General features: G+C 58.3%; 1 protein-coding gene across 2 annotated transcripts in view; it reads left to right on the plus strand.

The window, feature by feature from the left end:
* Window positions 1-8,359: 8,359 nt before the first annotated feature.
* Window positions 8,360-15,306, plus strand: part of PDE9A (phosphodiesterase 9A) — an 87,274-nt gene continuing 80,327 nt past the window's right edge. For both annotated transcript variants that reach the window (XM_053917413.1, XM_053917417.1), the window contains exon 1: window positions 8,360-8,486. In XM_053917413.1, coding sequence (XP_053773388.1) covers window positions 8,418-8,486 — 69 coding nt within the window. In that variant the 5' untranslated portion in view covers window positions 8,360-8,417. The remainder of the gene's footprint in view (window positions 8,487-15,306) is intronic.

The raw sequence follows: 15,306 nt of genomic DNA on the forward strand, positions 1-15,306 counted from the left end.
TCTTTCACTGAAATATATACCAGCTCTGGCCCCTAGAACTAGCATTAAGTGTATTTTTACAGCATCCAAAGCACCATGGAGGCCACCAAAATAAATGGCACACAGCCGCCTCCTTAAGAAGCGTGCAATGAAGCTGGACCGCCAGGGCCTGAAGGACATGTGCCGTTAGCGAATCGTGGGCACAGGCCTGCGTATGAGTCAGGGTTCGCGTCCTGCTTCTGGAGACAAGGCCATCCACGCAGCTGATTCCAGGGACAATGGCAGGCTCGCTGCTCGGCCACGCCTGAGGCAGGCAGTGACTTGGGTTCCTGGCACATCCCCGACACTGATGTAGAATCTAGAGCTGCTCCGTGTGGCCACCTTGGGAGCCCCTGCAGCAGACAGGCTGAGGACAGACTGATGCCCACCACGCTCTCCTAGTACCGTCCCAGAACCCAATGGAAAAGGAGCCAGCCTGTTGGGTCGGCGTCTGGTGGGCGGCCATTTCCCCCCTTGCCAAAGAGTTGAGGGAGGAAGTGAGATGACTATGGAAAAGAGGGCTAGTGGGCAAGTCGCTTCTTCTGGCGACAGGCCTCAGGGTCCTTCCCCAACCACTGGGCCCGAAGGAGTCAAACCCCCACCTCGCCCCACTTGTCACGTTTGGAGCCTCCTTCAGGCCTCAGCAACCACGCTGTACTTTGGTCCTCTCTCCATGAGCGCAGCTCTGCGAAACCAGGATGAGCCCTTCTGCTCTGTCTGCCTTCTGATCACCAGAACCACGGTCTAGAGAGAGTTGGCGTCTTTTTGCAGCTAAAGCCCCCCACCCAGGGTGTCCCTCAGTCACACTCACATACAACCTTGGAGTTCCTAATGGGTGAACTGGCCTGAGGTCCAGCCGAGGTCACTTGAGAGCCCATTTGTGGCCCAGCAGCGTGACCGTGGATGGTCAACATGGTCTTTGCGACAGATGAGGGAAGATGAGTTAGAGGTGTGGCCAGAGTTCACGGAAAGATGTTGGAAAGATGTTGGAGATTTTGATGTGCTGCTGTGTGCAGGGAACAGGTGAGTCCCAGCCTTAGAGAGCCCCCCTCTTCCCGGCACACCACGGCAAGCTGGCCCAGGCTGTCTCCGGCTGAGCCCCACGACTTGGCTGCACGGGAGCCCGGCTATGGAGCATGGCCCATGCAGCCTCCATGTGCCCCTCTCAGCCACACTGTGTCTCGGGCTGCAGCTCCAAGGGGCAGACAGGAAGCACATTCCTCCCTGGACAGGGAAAGAGGCCTCCCGAGGTCGGCATGAGACAGCCCTTTCCTCTCAGAATCTCAGAAAAGCCATTTTAGCCAAAGGGGGCAGGGAGCGCATAGCTGGCTCTCAGCACCGGCTTGAATGCTAAGTAAGCCAAGGTCAAAAATTCAGCACAGGCCAAGAGCTTGGCACAAAGGACCGCTGGCTGGTTGCTGCATCACACAAAGACACTCACTGATGGAACGTGGACGGCCACGCAGCTCAGGGGGAGGTCCGGCCCCTGCCATGAAGACCCCACGACTCCCTCTCCCCTCACCAGGTCACAGTTTGCAGGAGGACGGGGGGCAGTGACAATGCAATGCCGCTGTTCCCAACAGAAACACGACAAGTCAGCCCCGCGCTCCCACTACGGGCTTATGGAGTATCGCACACTATCCCAGGCCCCCGACCAACCTGCAGCACGCTCCGGGCCAGCTGTCGTCACCCCCATTCCATCAATGAGGCGTCTGAGGCTCAGGGAGGACTGGTAAATCGTTTGGGGACACACCATGGGGATCACAGAGGTAGGCCAGGTCTTGGGGACCTGGTGGAGGAGCTCCCCACCTCACTCCAGAGAGCTGGGGGACCGGGGAGATGACACTATGAAGGTGATGCCTTAATGGACCTTAAAGGAGAGGTGATCAAGGTGGGGAGGGAAGGAGAGACATTCTCAGTGACAAAACAAGGTGCAAAACCGCCAAGGTGGCAGTGAATTTCTGGTGTCTGCTGCAGAAAAGGGGTGGGGTGGGGACAGAGAAGGACAAGGCAGGCAGCAGATGCCTGGGGTGCCACCCTGGGAGGAGATAGGAAGTCCCCAGCAAGACCTTCAAGGGAAATGACAAGGGCAGATCAGCCCACACACATGTGAGAAGGATGAGAGGGTTCCAGGGAGCAGGGGACCTGGCAGGACACCACAAAAACGGACCGAGACAGGAAGAGGGTCCGACCCACCAGCTTGCACAGAGACAGTCGCTGTCCCGGGAAGGGGGTCAGGGAGGCCAGCTGAGGGCCCTTGGAGGCGGGGCAACTCCACACCGCAGCAATAAGGAGACTTGAGTATCTGCTCAGCCCCGAGGGGTCACAGCACCACACTTACAGGGAGATGCATTCTTCCCTAACCAGCCACCTCGAACATGTGGTGGAAACTCCAACACTAATTGTATCAGTTTAACAGTCCTCCTTTTCCCAATTTTATGGCCAAAACAACATCACAGCATTAGAAAAATATTGTGAAAAACATGCCTAAAACCCCAATGCAGCCAGTTCATAGTATCTTCCCAGATTCCTTCAACCCCCTGCTGGTTTTCAGGGATCTTCGCAGCTGCCTGCAGAGGAGGGGAGCGGGGCATGGGCTGACAACTGGGTCAAGCGGCCAGAGCCTAAACGCCTCTTGGATTCTACTTGTCACTGAAGTTACCGGAATTTTCTTGGCTTCTATACACTCTTCATAATTATTGACCTTGATTTTCCCATCAGTAAATGTGCCACGATTTAATTAGTCAGTCCCAATCTTTGTAAATTTAGGTCACTTTTTTTTCCTTTCTTTTTAGACTTCTTTTGTATTAAATGACATCTCCTCTCTAAGCTCATAAGAAATCCAGAATGCCTACAGAAAAGCGGCAGAGTTTTGATTACTTAAACCGCAACGCCACATTTTGGAGATACCACGAATACAATTAAAAGATCAAGCCACCAGCTTGGAGAAAATATTTGTAAATGCATGATAGTTACTATCCTTTGTATAGAAGCAGCTAGTTTAAACCAATAATGAAGGGATTTTGAAAATGGAACAAAGGGCAAAGAATATGAATTCACTGGAGAAACGCAAATGGCCACACACAAGAGCGTCTCCTCTCGCCTACAAATAGAGAAATGCAATTTAAAGCAGGACAGTTTCCCTTGCGTTAGATTGGAAAATATCGACAGGGTTAAGTCGCATTTTGCTGAACGTGTGGGGAAAGGGCACTCTCGTTTTCTGACGGTGGGTGCATACACCGGTATAAGCAAAGTCCTGGCGATCTCACCTGAGATTCTGTTAATGAGGTGGCTTTTGGAAAGCGCCTAGGCCACCTAAGGATGGGGGCAAGTTGCCAGGGGAACCAACCAGCTGATGAGAGGTTGGAACTTTCAGCCCCACCCCGCCCCCATCTGTGGGGAGAGGGGAGGGCCTGGAAGTTGCACCCACCGGCAACAGCCCAGGGTCTAACCCACCCTGTCTGTGTAATGAGGCCTCCATACAAACTGAAAGGACAGGGTGCAGAGAGCTGCCAAGCCGGTGCCACGTGGACACTCAGGGAGAGCGGGACACTCGGAGAGGCCGTGGGAGCTCTGTACCATTTCCCACACCTCGCCTTATGCATCTTTCCTGTCTGCCTTTCCCAAGTCACATCCCTATAGGATAAACCAGTGGTCTAGTAAGTAACAAGTTTCTGAGTGCTGTGAGCCGCTCTAGCCTGTTAATCAAGCACCTCCGATCTACAGCGGTCACTCAGAAACACAGGTGACAACCTGGACTTTCAGGGGGCATCCAAAGTGGGGGAGGGTAGCCCTGTGGGACTGAGTCCCTAACCTGTGGGATCTGACCCCGTCTCCAACTAGATGGCACCAGAGACTCGCTTGCTGGTGTGGGAAACCCACACATCAGTTCCCATGTTGGAACTAGGAGCTCAGGCCACTTCCCGTCATGCCGGGCAACGCGGGGAAGTCAAAAATGGAAACACGCACACACCGTTATCCAGAAATCTTACTTCTAAGAATCAGTTCTTCAGAACAGCAGCACAAAAAGATATACAGGGGGGTGTTTTTACATGGTTTACAACCAAAAAATATTGGAGAACTGTGAATGCCCATCACTTAGTGCTGCGTCTCACCTGAAGAGACAAGACAGCGTGCAGGTCAGAGGCCCAGGGATGACCACGAAGGGGGCGGAGCTCTGTCTTCTGACCCAGGTGGGACTTCGACTTCCTACAACATTGTGTGCAGTATTCTCAACCAGTAACACTTTTGTAGGTACCAACCCCGCAGGAAGAAAGACATGTGCGTGAATCACATGCTCCTAAAGCTGGCACCGCCACGGTCGTCTCTGTGCGAGTCTTTTCTCCCCGTTGGCTAACGCTTCCGTCAGGTCACGGGCACTTGGGCCTGAGCCGGACTCCGGGAGCACCCTGCTGATGGTTTTCGCAGAGCGTCGGGCAGACTGTGGGTGTTGGTCAGTTCCCCACATATGCACCAGACAGCCTGATTCCTCCAAGAGGCCGATGGTCAGAGCTTCAGAGGGTCAAACTCCTTGCCTCCAACCACTTTGTAACTTCAACCCTCTCCCACCATGTCTCCCGAGCCCAGGGTGCCCAATCCCCTTTGACAAGGCCTGCTTTGTGCCTTGTATGAAGTAAGCACCAATGCGTTTTGGTTGTCTGACAAATTCATTTTGTCCTCCCACCCTATCCCTGGTTCAGAAGAGTTGGGGTAGGAAGCAATTGGACTCTTTTCAGAACAGCCATTTAAAAACACCAGTCAGAGCCAAGAGAGAACACTTCCCTGGCCCGCCCAGTCCATGGACGCTGCTGGGGGCTGGTGTGGGAAGCTGCTGGAAGATGCTCAGCCTGACCCTGCAACAGCCACTCTGGGCAGACGCCGCCTTAGCTTGTCAGATTCACCCTCCAGCCTTTTCCCGAGTGCTCCCAACTGCCCTCCCCTGTCTGTGTGTCCTTGTTGGCAGCTGCAGGGACGTGGAAGACCCTCCTCTGCCTCCTCATCCTGGCTTTGCTCCTTCTTGCCGAGGATGAAGAGCAGGATGGGACCCGGGGACCACAGCCCGGCTGCTCATGCACCGTCGCGCTCAGCCCCTCTGATGTCAGCGTGGCTCTCGTGCCTCACTCCGGAGTTCTCCTTTGGTGCGGGCTCGGTGGCAATTAGAGAGTGAGCTGTGTATAGAGGTTCCAGCCCATGGGCAGGCAGGATGTTAAGGATGGTCCGGAAGAAACCGCAGCCCATATTGGGGTGGGACACAGAGGCTAGACCCGGCTCCCAGGAGCCTGATGGCTCCGCATCCCCAGGAGTTCCTGCACCTCTGCCTCCTTCCTGTGAGATGTAGGTGGGTGGGACCTCACACCTTCGTCCCAGACAGTTGGAAACTTCCCTCCCTGGAGCTTCCCCAGGACTAAGCTTCTCCAAAACTGTGCAAACTGAGTTATCAAGGCCACCCAGACCCGCAGGCCTCCCCTGAGGCTCCTCATCCCGGCCCCCAGCCCACCTGGCAGCGGCAGGCGGCGGGCTGGCTACTCATTTTTGTGGTGATTCTGGAAGCTGATATTGGCCGCATTCCCGATGGACAGGCCAGGATCAGGAATGCAGGTCCAGACACAGTGGGGGATCCTCAGGCTAACGTCATGGGCACCCGAGGGCTGGTTCCCGGACCCTGACCCCAAGGCCCTGCACGATGCAGGAGCATAAATTTAGGCAGAACCACATTCTACAAGAAGGAAGGAGAGCCAAAAGCAGAACAGCCTCAACCTAACAAATGAGCAGAAATGAAAGACTCAAACAGTCTCCAAATCAGATGCAGATCCCACCACTTCTTATCATGTCACTGGCCTCCCACTGCAGTCCCCTCCCCCCACCCCACCCCAAGGCATTGCCCACCCAGGCCTGGGGTGGGAAGACCCTCTTAGAACCGGAAAAGACCACTTCTGCCCCGCCCCCCCAGCCTCCTGCGTGGTCTCTGACTGGGTCGAGCTAAGTCCCTTGTATGCCTCCCCACCACCGCCCCAGCCTGCATCTCTCTGACCTCACACCCTGCTACATTCCCCTTTCAAGCCTCCCTCCCTCCGCTCCAGCCACACTGGCCTCCCATGTTAGGAACCTTGGGCTCCCTTTGCTAGAAGGTTCTTTCCTCTCACGGACACCTCTGCTCGCTTCCCACACTCCACATGCTGTAGCTCCTTCTCTGCATGCCTCTTCTCCTTTGCGCTAATCGCTCTCCACCCAGCGACATGTCCTATTTATTTAGCCCATCTGCCTGTCTCCCACTAACACGCCGCTCCCCCAGGCCAGGGCTTGTGTCTCTGTGTTCTCCGGTGAGTGCGCAATGCCTAGAACAGCACCAGCACGTGGTAAGGACAGAGCCAGTGGCTGCCAGGGTCCCCGCAGTTCCGTCAGGAACCGGGTCGACGCCAGGACTGCTGTGTCACTGGTTGAATACCCGCACGGCAGCCTAGTCAGTCGGAGACTTAGGGGAGCAGTTACGTTCTCCATTCTGAATATAGAACCAGCCAGGCGGTGTAAGAGGCCCGGCCCACGTGCTGCTGTGTGCACAGGCAGTCCCGCCCCCTCCAGTCACTGTGTCTGGGCGCTCGTCTTTCCAGGGTGCTAGGAGGAGAAGATTCAAGGGGGCTGGGTCAGATGACAATAACACGGGGAGAATAAATAAGCCCCGAACCTCATGAATGAGCCATCTGCCGGGCAAGGAGCTTTCATGCCAGCGGCTCTCCGGCCCCACAAATCTGCGGCTAGATCGGCCCAGACAGCCCCAGAACGTTCAACAGCAAAGTCAAACGTGATACTGTGGGGAGGACACATCGTCAGGTGACTAACTGGAACACACGACTGGATTCACCACCCCCACACCCCCCACACACACTTCAAAGGCCTCCTGGCTGCCGCCTCCTCGCCCTGTTACTTGTGAAGCAAGGGTGCCCAGGGTGCCCAGGCTCTGACAGGGCCCCTCCACTGCACTGGAGGCAAAGCCAGCATCATTCTTTGAGAGCCCCTATGAGCCAGCAAGGGACATAAAGGGACACATGCTGGGCTGTCCAAAGCCTGAGGAAGACGTTTCACGGGAGGACAATGAGCCCCACCGTCCCCACAGCTCCAGGCTGGCCGATGCACCAGGTGGCCCTGGACCAGGAGTCTGGAAAGCCAGGGACGGTGCAAAATCCTGACAGGCAACGGATGCAAGGCAGTGGCCTGGAACTCACTTAGAAGGAAACAATAAGCTGGCTGGACACCCACTTCCCCAAGCAACAGGCGCTGGGAACCACTCTGCCCTCCCTGCACCTCATTCCCACTGGGCGAGCCTCGGGAGGACTGGGAAGCCTCAAAGGCAGTGTCCAGTGTGGTTTTCCGGTCACATCTGCCTGAAATCCCTCCTTTCCCCTTCTGCTTGCCCCGCGCTCCCTGTGACAGTTAATAAGGGGGGAGGGGTAGAGGAATGCTGAAACCAGAAAACAGCCGGGGGCTGGGCAGTCCTTGCTCTGGCTACATTAAGGACAGAAAAAAAGTCACTATGTCAGCTCCGGGGCAGATAGAAGAGGCTCTCACTTCCAGGAACATACAGAAAACTTAGGGGAAGAACGTGCCTGAATGAGAAGAAACTTGTCCCATTTCCCATGCAAATTAACTGAGCGGGCAGAGGGGAACCTGGGGGCATTTTCCTGGTGTGAAGTGCTGCTTGGGTTTGCTTCATGACCACAAATAGCTCACGGTCCCAGCCAGCCCGGTGCTGGCTGAGGACTGACTGTCCACCTGGGGAGGTCTCTATGGGCAACTGTCTGTGGGGAGAGGTGACCAGTCCTACAGCCAGAGGGGGTCGCTATGGGAATCTGCTCACAAGTGTCCCTAGCCACGGGCGCTTGTCCAGAGGGCACATGTAGACACACTGCCCATTTGGTCCTCTCAGCCAGGCGGCCTGAGTCCAAGGGAAGAGGAGAGTGTGTCTTAAAGTGGAAAGGAGGAGAAGGGAGTGGAGAGCAGGGAGGAAGGGGGGAGAAGAAGGCGGAGGAAGGGGAGGAGGGAGAGGAAGGGGAGAAGGAGGGGGAAGGGGAGAGGGGGGTGAGGGGAGGGGAAGGGGAAGGAGGAGAAGAGGGAGGAGGAGGTGAGGAGAGGGGGAAGAGGGGAAGGAGATGGGGGAAGGAGGGAGGAAGTAGAGGGAGATAGGAGGAGGGAGGAGGAGGGAGGCGGCGGCGGGAGGAGGAGCGCGAGCTGCGGACGCGCGCGGCGGAGGCGGCGGCCGGGCGGCCGGGTGCGCGGCCGCGCTCTGGTTGGCTGGGCCCCGGTCCTCCGCCGCCCGCCCCCGCCCCCTCCTCCTCCCCGCCCTCCCCGCGCCGCTGGCGTCGAGAAAGTACAGTAAAAAGTCCAAGTGCAGCCGCCGGCGCAAGATGGGATCGGGCCCCTCCAGCTACCGGCCCAAGGCCATCTACCTGGACATCGACGGACGCATTCAGAAGGTAGCCCTCCCCACCTAACCCCGCGCGGCCGCGGGTCCCCTCCCGACGCCCCCTCCCCGCCCTGCGAGCCCGCCGCGTCGGCCCCTCCCCGGGTGCCAGCGCCGGGGGTCGCGGCGCCGCGGCGGGCGGGGGACCGGCGTCCGCGGTCCGGACGGTGGTCTCCGACAACTTCGGCGGGGGGCGGCAGGGCTCTGCGGGGCGGGTCTCCGCAAGAACTGGACCGCGGCGGGAGGGGGCGATTCGTAGGGCGGTAGTTTTCAGATTTCATGGGCAGAGCTTTCTTTGTAACAAATCTGAGTAGGCTGAGTTTGTACGTTCAGAGGCTGGTAGGTTAACCCACTTCATTTCCGGCGGAACGACCCCAGGGCAGATGCCCTGGAGCTGGTGGTCAGACCTGCGGACGGTCCCCTCTCATGGAGGGCGCCAGAGCAAGCCCGCCCCCTGCGCGATGGTGCGGCTTCCCGCCGGTGGGGAGCAGGTGCGGGAAGGCACAGTGGGGGCTGCTCCCAGCTGCTTGGCTGCGTCCCTGTCCCCGTTTCCCTCAGGTGGTCAGCTCTGACAGCGGAGGGGCGGACTGGGGCTGCGCTACCTCCTGGACCCGCAGAGAGGCTGGGTGGCCTGCTGGACGGGCTCTGCTGTCCATCTGCCCTCCTCTGGAAACATGAAGCCCTCCAAATGTTGCGTCCTTAACCAACTTGAGAGGCATCCAGAGCAGACCCTTTGTCGGTGGCCCCGCCTCTTCTAAGCCCCTGGCATGGGTCCAGAGACTCCTGAGCCCTGCTTCTGACTGTCAGGGAGGGGCAATAAGTGAGCTGGCTTGGATGGGGGCTTTCTTAGTCTCCCCTCGATTCCCCCCACGGAAAAGCCATAGTGAGGCCACCCTTCCAAACAGCAGCTGCACATGGTGTCACCTTGTTCTTCCCTGGGAACATCCCAGTCGGGAAGCCAGGGCAGGATGCCCAGCCAGGCACAGAGCAGGCGCGGGGGACCTCTGATTCTCGGATGTGCCTCCACCAGCGGATCGACTTGCCCACAAGCCACCTCACTCTCACCTCGTCCCCAGTTTTGATCCTGGTGAAGTGAGAAGCACGGGCTCCCCTTCCCCCGCTGTAGTCCACTTTACCAGAACCAGACACGGGAGACAGGCCGCATCTGCACGGGCAGGTGGGCGGCCGCAGACACAGAACTCCACCCAAGTCTCCTGACTTCTGGGACTGCGGAGGAATTTATAACACCCTCCCCACAGGAAGAAATGGCCCTTTGCCGAATACCCCCGCTCCAGTGTGCACACAGATGCACACACAACGTGCATGTGAAAACATGCCAGCACATGGAGAACACACACATGCAAACAAGCAAACATGCACACATCCACTGGCACATTCGTTTCTGCCCCACCAGGGAAGAAGTGTCAAGGATCAGCCATTTGCAGCCTCCAAAGAGGCGCCATGAGGTGTAGTTACCAGGTCTGGAGTGACAGCTCCTTCCCAAAGGACTCCCGAGAGGCGCAGCTGAAGTGGGTGCAGGGGGACGGGGTCAGAGGGTGGGCGGTGTCAGAGGGTGGGCGGTGAGCGCGGAGTCCGCCCGGCTGCTCTGCTGTCATTGTGGGCAGGGTGGCTTTCCCCGGGCGCCACACCCGGGGTTGGGGTGACCTCCAGGAAAGCAGCCTGTGGGTGGCTCTGGGAGACCTCGGGCACCTGTGTTTGGGAGGGAGGCCATGGCCTTGGGAGGGGCCAGATCTGAGGTTGTTCTGTGATCTTGAGTGAGTCCATGGGCTGCCCTGAGCTGAGCTGCTAGTCTGAAGCGGTGTAACATCATCTTTATCACACAGAGCTGGGGACACCGCCGAAGCACGGCGGCACTGTGCGCGCTCTCTCTGTCCCGCGAATGTCCTTTAGCTGACACAAGTGAGGAGGAAGTGGGCCGTGGTCTCTAAACCACTGCCCTCCCTGTGGTGTCTGTTACTCATCCTTGACCTTGCTCGGTGGCCTCTCCCTTTGTTGTTGTCACTATTGGAAGCTCAGACCTGGACTTGTAGCCTGGCCAAGAGCCAGATCATTTGGGGTTTGCAGGCATGTGCTGGACCCTGGGCACCTCTCACTCCCCTGGGACTCCACACCGGCAGCTGTCGGCACTTTAGATGTCTCTCTCAGCTGAGGGCTCTTTCCGCTCAGGGCTGAGTTTTCTTAAAGCCCCAAACGCCGGGTTGATTCAGATGTTCCCCGCACGCCACCAGGTTCTGTCACCCTTGTCTCCATCCCGTCCTGTCTGTGAAAGGTCACGGACACAGACCCCACGCTGCCTCCAAGGTGGGGGGGAGAGAAGGCATGTGTGTGACACTGTGACAAGGGGATTTTGTTGTCCTGTCTGATCATCTGTCCTGTGGCTCCTGCATTCTTTCTACTCTCTGTCCCCCAAGTCACCCCACTGCGGTCATTCCACGCTTTCTCCAAAGGGTGGCTCCCATGGGTGTTACCTGCTCCAGCAAAGCTGCAGGTGGACAGCTACAGTGTCTGAACAGAGGCCAGTGCTGTGTCCTTACCTCCACGCCGTGGCCCTGGGCTAGTCCCCTCCCCTCCGTGCCACTGTTTCTTGGCTGTCGTGTGCGTGTACCGCTGCAGTGCTGCTGGCTGGAAGAATCGAACGGGGCAAGGCCAACCACTTAGGTCTCCAGACACGTTTACTGAGCACCTACTATGTGCCGAGTGCTGGGGTCCAGTGTGAACGTGCCATTCACGACTCTCAGTCAGTCCCACTGAGTGACGGTCCCTCTGGCGTGACAGGGCAATGCCCTTGACACCAGGAGCCCGAGGGGCTCCTGCCTGGTGGCCTGTCCAGGCCTGGATTTGCCGACCTTCCGAATGAGGCAGAGGGAGGCCTCGGTGGCATCCCCAGGCCTCGCCTCGGGCTGGGGCATGGTGAGAAGCCTGGTCCCAGCAAGGCTGCCGGGCCTGGAGCTCCTGAGGCCTGCTGAAAGGCACCGCCTCCGTCGGTGCACTGCCCTGGTCTAGCAGTTAGTCCCCATGTGGACAGTCCCCTCCTGCCGGCTCTCTGCTGGGACCACCTTCCGGCTGCTGTGTCCTTGTCCCTGCCTCGATCTGCAGCTGGCACCCAGGTCTTAATTAGCAAACAGCCACTCGCTAAGTTGTTTCTACTCTAAACCAAGGAAACAAGTGAGAAAAACTGAAAGGGAAGAGCAGTGTTTGAAAGCTACAGAGGACAGTTCCTAGCTCCTAACTAACCCCCCCCACCCCCCCACTCCCCTGCACCGGGGACTGCTCCGCCCTCCTGGTGAGAACCATGCACCCAGTATGCTCAGCCTGCGGGTCCTTCTCACGGTGCTCATCTCTCACCCAGCTTGGCCCTGTTGCAGCTTGGGACCCCAGATCATGCCCCCTGGATGCCTCCAAGGCCAGCACACAGCCCCCCTCCCCCGCCATGGCACTGCGGGGCCCTGACCCATCGTCCCCACCCTGGAGGTTCCGTCTCTCTTCTGTGGCTGAGGCCCTTCCGCCTGCACTCGGAGCCCAGGCGTCTGCTCGCCCTGCCGGCCGTCTCGCTGGAGGGACTCGTGCTCCCTACTGCTTGTCTCTCCCTGTGTCCCCTGCCCCGCCCCACCCAAAGGACCTCAGCCTCCTCTGCCTTTGTTTCTTGCCTTTGCCACAAACACAGCCAGCATTTCCTGCTGGCTGCCCATCTTCAGGGCAGTCCTATCTTCTGCTGGTCAAAGGGTTACCTGACCCAGGTCTTGTCCGGCGTGGTCAGCGCAGTGGGACCTTGAGTCCCCTCCACAGGCACCTTGCCCCCTGCCAGAACGTGTCTGTCCTGCCACCTGGCGAAGCCCCATGGAAACTTCCCTTCGCGTTAACACCGGCTCCCCTGCTCCGCCCACCGCTCCGAGCATCCTTCTCCCTCGGACCCGCAGGACCCTTATGCAGGGCAGGCAGACCCGTGACTTCTCTGGGCTTCCGAGTACCTGCCTGCTGCCCTCGTTCCTGCCAGGTGGACCCCCTTGGCCATCGTCAGTGGTTCCAACAAAGTCCATTTCTCTTCCTTTAAATGGTTATAACTTAAGACCTTTAAGGAGATACTAAAATGGTAACAGAAGCTAATTGCAACCCAGGCAGGTTGGAGGGGTGCTTCCACTCCCTTTGGGGTTTCCAGTGTGAAACGGATACAGCCGGGATGAGCGAGCCAAGGAGCAGGGCCACTCTGATCCCGTCCGTCTCCGGCCGCGTCAGAGCCAGGCTGTGAAAACCGAGTGTCGCGATTTTCAGTCTTTTTTTCGACAACCACACCAGCCATTGACACAAACCAGTCCAGCCGCTGTTGCCCCGAAAGAACTTCTGGAAACGCGTCTCCAAATCCCAGCCCCAGGACGCAGAGAAGTCGGGGAGCTGCTGGCCTCCCTCCCCTCCCGCCTCTCCCCTTCCCACTTGCTGTGGTCTGAAGGCCACTTAAACCAGACATTTGTGACACCCGGGGGCCCCGGGAAAGGGATGGCCGGAGGCGTGAACCCGACTGCCAGCATCAGGGCTGACAGATGATGACATGGGCCCATCACAGACTGAGTGCAGCAGCATCACACGCCCCTTCTCGGAGGGGCCGGCGCCACTCCTGTCGGCCATACGGACGGGGCCGTCATGGTGTTGGGATAGACGGCCCAGCTCTGCCACTTGCCAGCTGGGAAGTCACTTTGCCCTCGGGGAAGGGGGAGGGTGCAGTGGTGGTGCCTCCCGTGGGGTGACTGCAGACGGCGCTAAGTAATTCCCATAGAGTGCTGGTCACTCGGGGAGGCCCAGTGAACCTGGCCCATCCTCTGGCCCAGGCAGGCACAGCACGCCCCTCCCTCTCCCCTGGGCCTGTTAACTAGGAGACTCTGGAAGAAGCCATGGCAGGCTCTTTCTTGGCATTTGCTCTGTACCTCTGTGAACCTCCTGTGAATCTGAACCACAAAGAGGGAGGCAGTGCCAAGGACCACAAGACACCCTGGGTCCCACCATCCCGGGCACCTTTGTCTCCAGCCAGATGGAGGCTACTCATCTTGGAAGTGGGGCGCTTCACACCCTGAGCCAAGGGGTCCTCGTCAGAGCCATTAGGGGCTGCGGGGCTGCCTGTCCTCGGAGGCCCGCAGAATGCACTCTGGGCATCGGGGAAGAGGGACAAGGGCAGAGGGAGGGTGCACACTCATGTCACACTGCGAGTGTGAGCAAGTACAAATGAGGCAAAGCGGGGTGCAGCCAGGAGGCTGGTCTCAGTGCTGGCAGCCGGCCCGGGGAGGTGGGGGGCAGTGCCACCAGCTGGACTTGCCCCGGGGAAGGAGTTGCCCTAGCTTCCCATTCTGCCCCCTTGGCCAGACAGGTGGGGAGATGAGAGCTGTGCACCTAGAGGAGTTTCACGAGGACAGACAGGCGCAGGCCCGGCCCTGCTTCTGCCCCACAGAGCAGAAGCTCCAGCCGGCAGGGCAGGCGGGTGGCACGCAGCCAGTGCAGCTGCAGATCAGCGGCTCAGCTCGAAAGGGTGCTCAGCCTCTTGCTCATCTCACCAGGCTGAGTCCTCCTGCATTTGTGGTTAAGGATCTGTGTACCCAAGGTTTGAGTGTTTTTGAGAAAAAAATATACTAGAATATAGTGCAGACCTAAAAGCCCGCCTGCGGGAGAGGTGCAGGCGTCTCTCCCGGCACCTGGGCTCACGGTCCTGCAGTGGGTCGCATGCAGATGCTCCCAGGCGCTGTGCAGATGGCTTCAGACATTTCCAAACTCAAAAATCACCTCTGCGGGTAATGGTGCAGGTTAGCCGCCTGGCCCCTGGCCCCACCGTGAGCACATGCCAAGAACGGAAACTCGTGGTGCCCCCAAAAACGTGGTCTGGACACAATTAAGGACGAGCCAGAACCCTGTATTCGGTTGGCCTTAGATTCCCTGCTAACATTTCTTTTTCATTTTTAAAAATTGTAGAAAAGTACACATGAAGTTTTACCGTCGAAGTGCACGGCTCGGTGGCAGTAAGCGCATTCACACTGCTGAGCAGCCGTCACCACCGTCCATCTCCAGAACTTTCCATCCTCCCAAACTGAAACCCTGTCCCCGTTAAGCACTCGCTCCCCGCCCCCACCCCCAGCTGTGGCACCCACCCTTCTGCGTTCTGTCTCCGTGAGTCTGGCAGCTTCAGGGACCTCATGGAAGTAGAATCACACAGAATTGGTCCTTGCGTGACTGGCTCGCCTCACTCAGCGCCCGGTCCTCAAGTTCCCCCGTGTTTGAGCGTGTGTCAGAATGTCCGTCCGCCCACGCGAAGTCGGAGTAGCGTCCCATTGGGCAGGTGCGCACGTTCTGTCCACCCGTCCATCCACCCCAAATCTGCCTGATACGTTGTAACCCTCCGTTCAGTCTTGCTTCCTCGGCCTGCAAAGCACAGGCCCGCTGTGCAGGGGTGCGCTGTTGTGTGTTATGAGGAACTACGCCCCCCGAAACCCTCCTGGTCACAGTCGTGTATGTAGGAGGCTCCTGTGCGGTGTGGCCTGTGACATGTTGCTGGCGGGGAGAGGATTGCACTAGCCAGGGCGGGCAGATGCTTTTCAGATTTGATTACACTCAGTCCATTTAGCAGCAGCATGATGTCATGGTCAAGAGCACGGATTCTGGGGCAAGCTGGTCTGCACTTGAACCCGGCAGCGTGTGAACCCGGGAGCGTGTGTGCAAGTTACTTACGCACCTTGGTGTCCCCTCTGTGAAGTGGGTTGTGAAGGTTAAATGCATGAATACGTGTCAAGTCTAAAACGGGGCCGGCACGTGGTGAGCGCTACGTAAAGTCGTGGTTA

This window comes from Desmodus rotundus, chromosome 2 (assembly GCF_022682495.2).
Source record: "Desmodus rotundus isolate HL8 chromosome 2, HLdesRot8A.1, whole genome shotgun sequence".
NCBI lineage: Eukaryota > Metazoa > Chordata > Mammalia > Chiroptera > Phyllostomidae > Desmodus > Desmodus rotundus.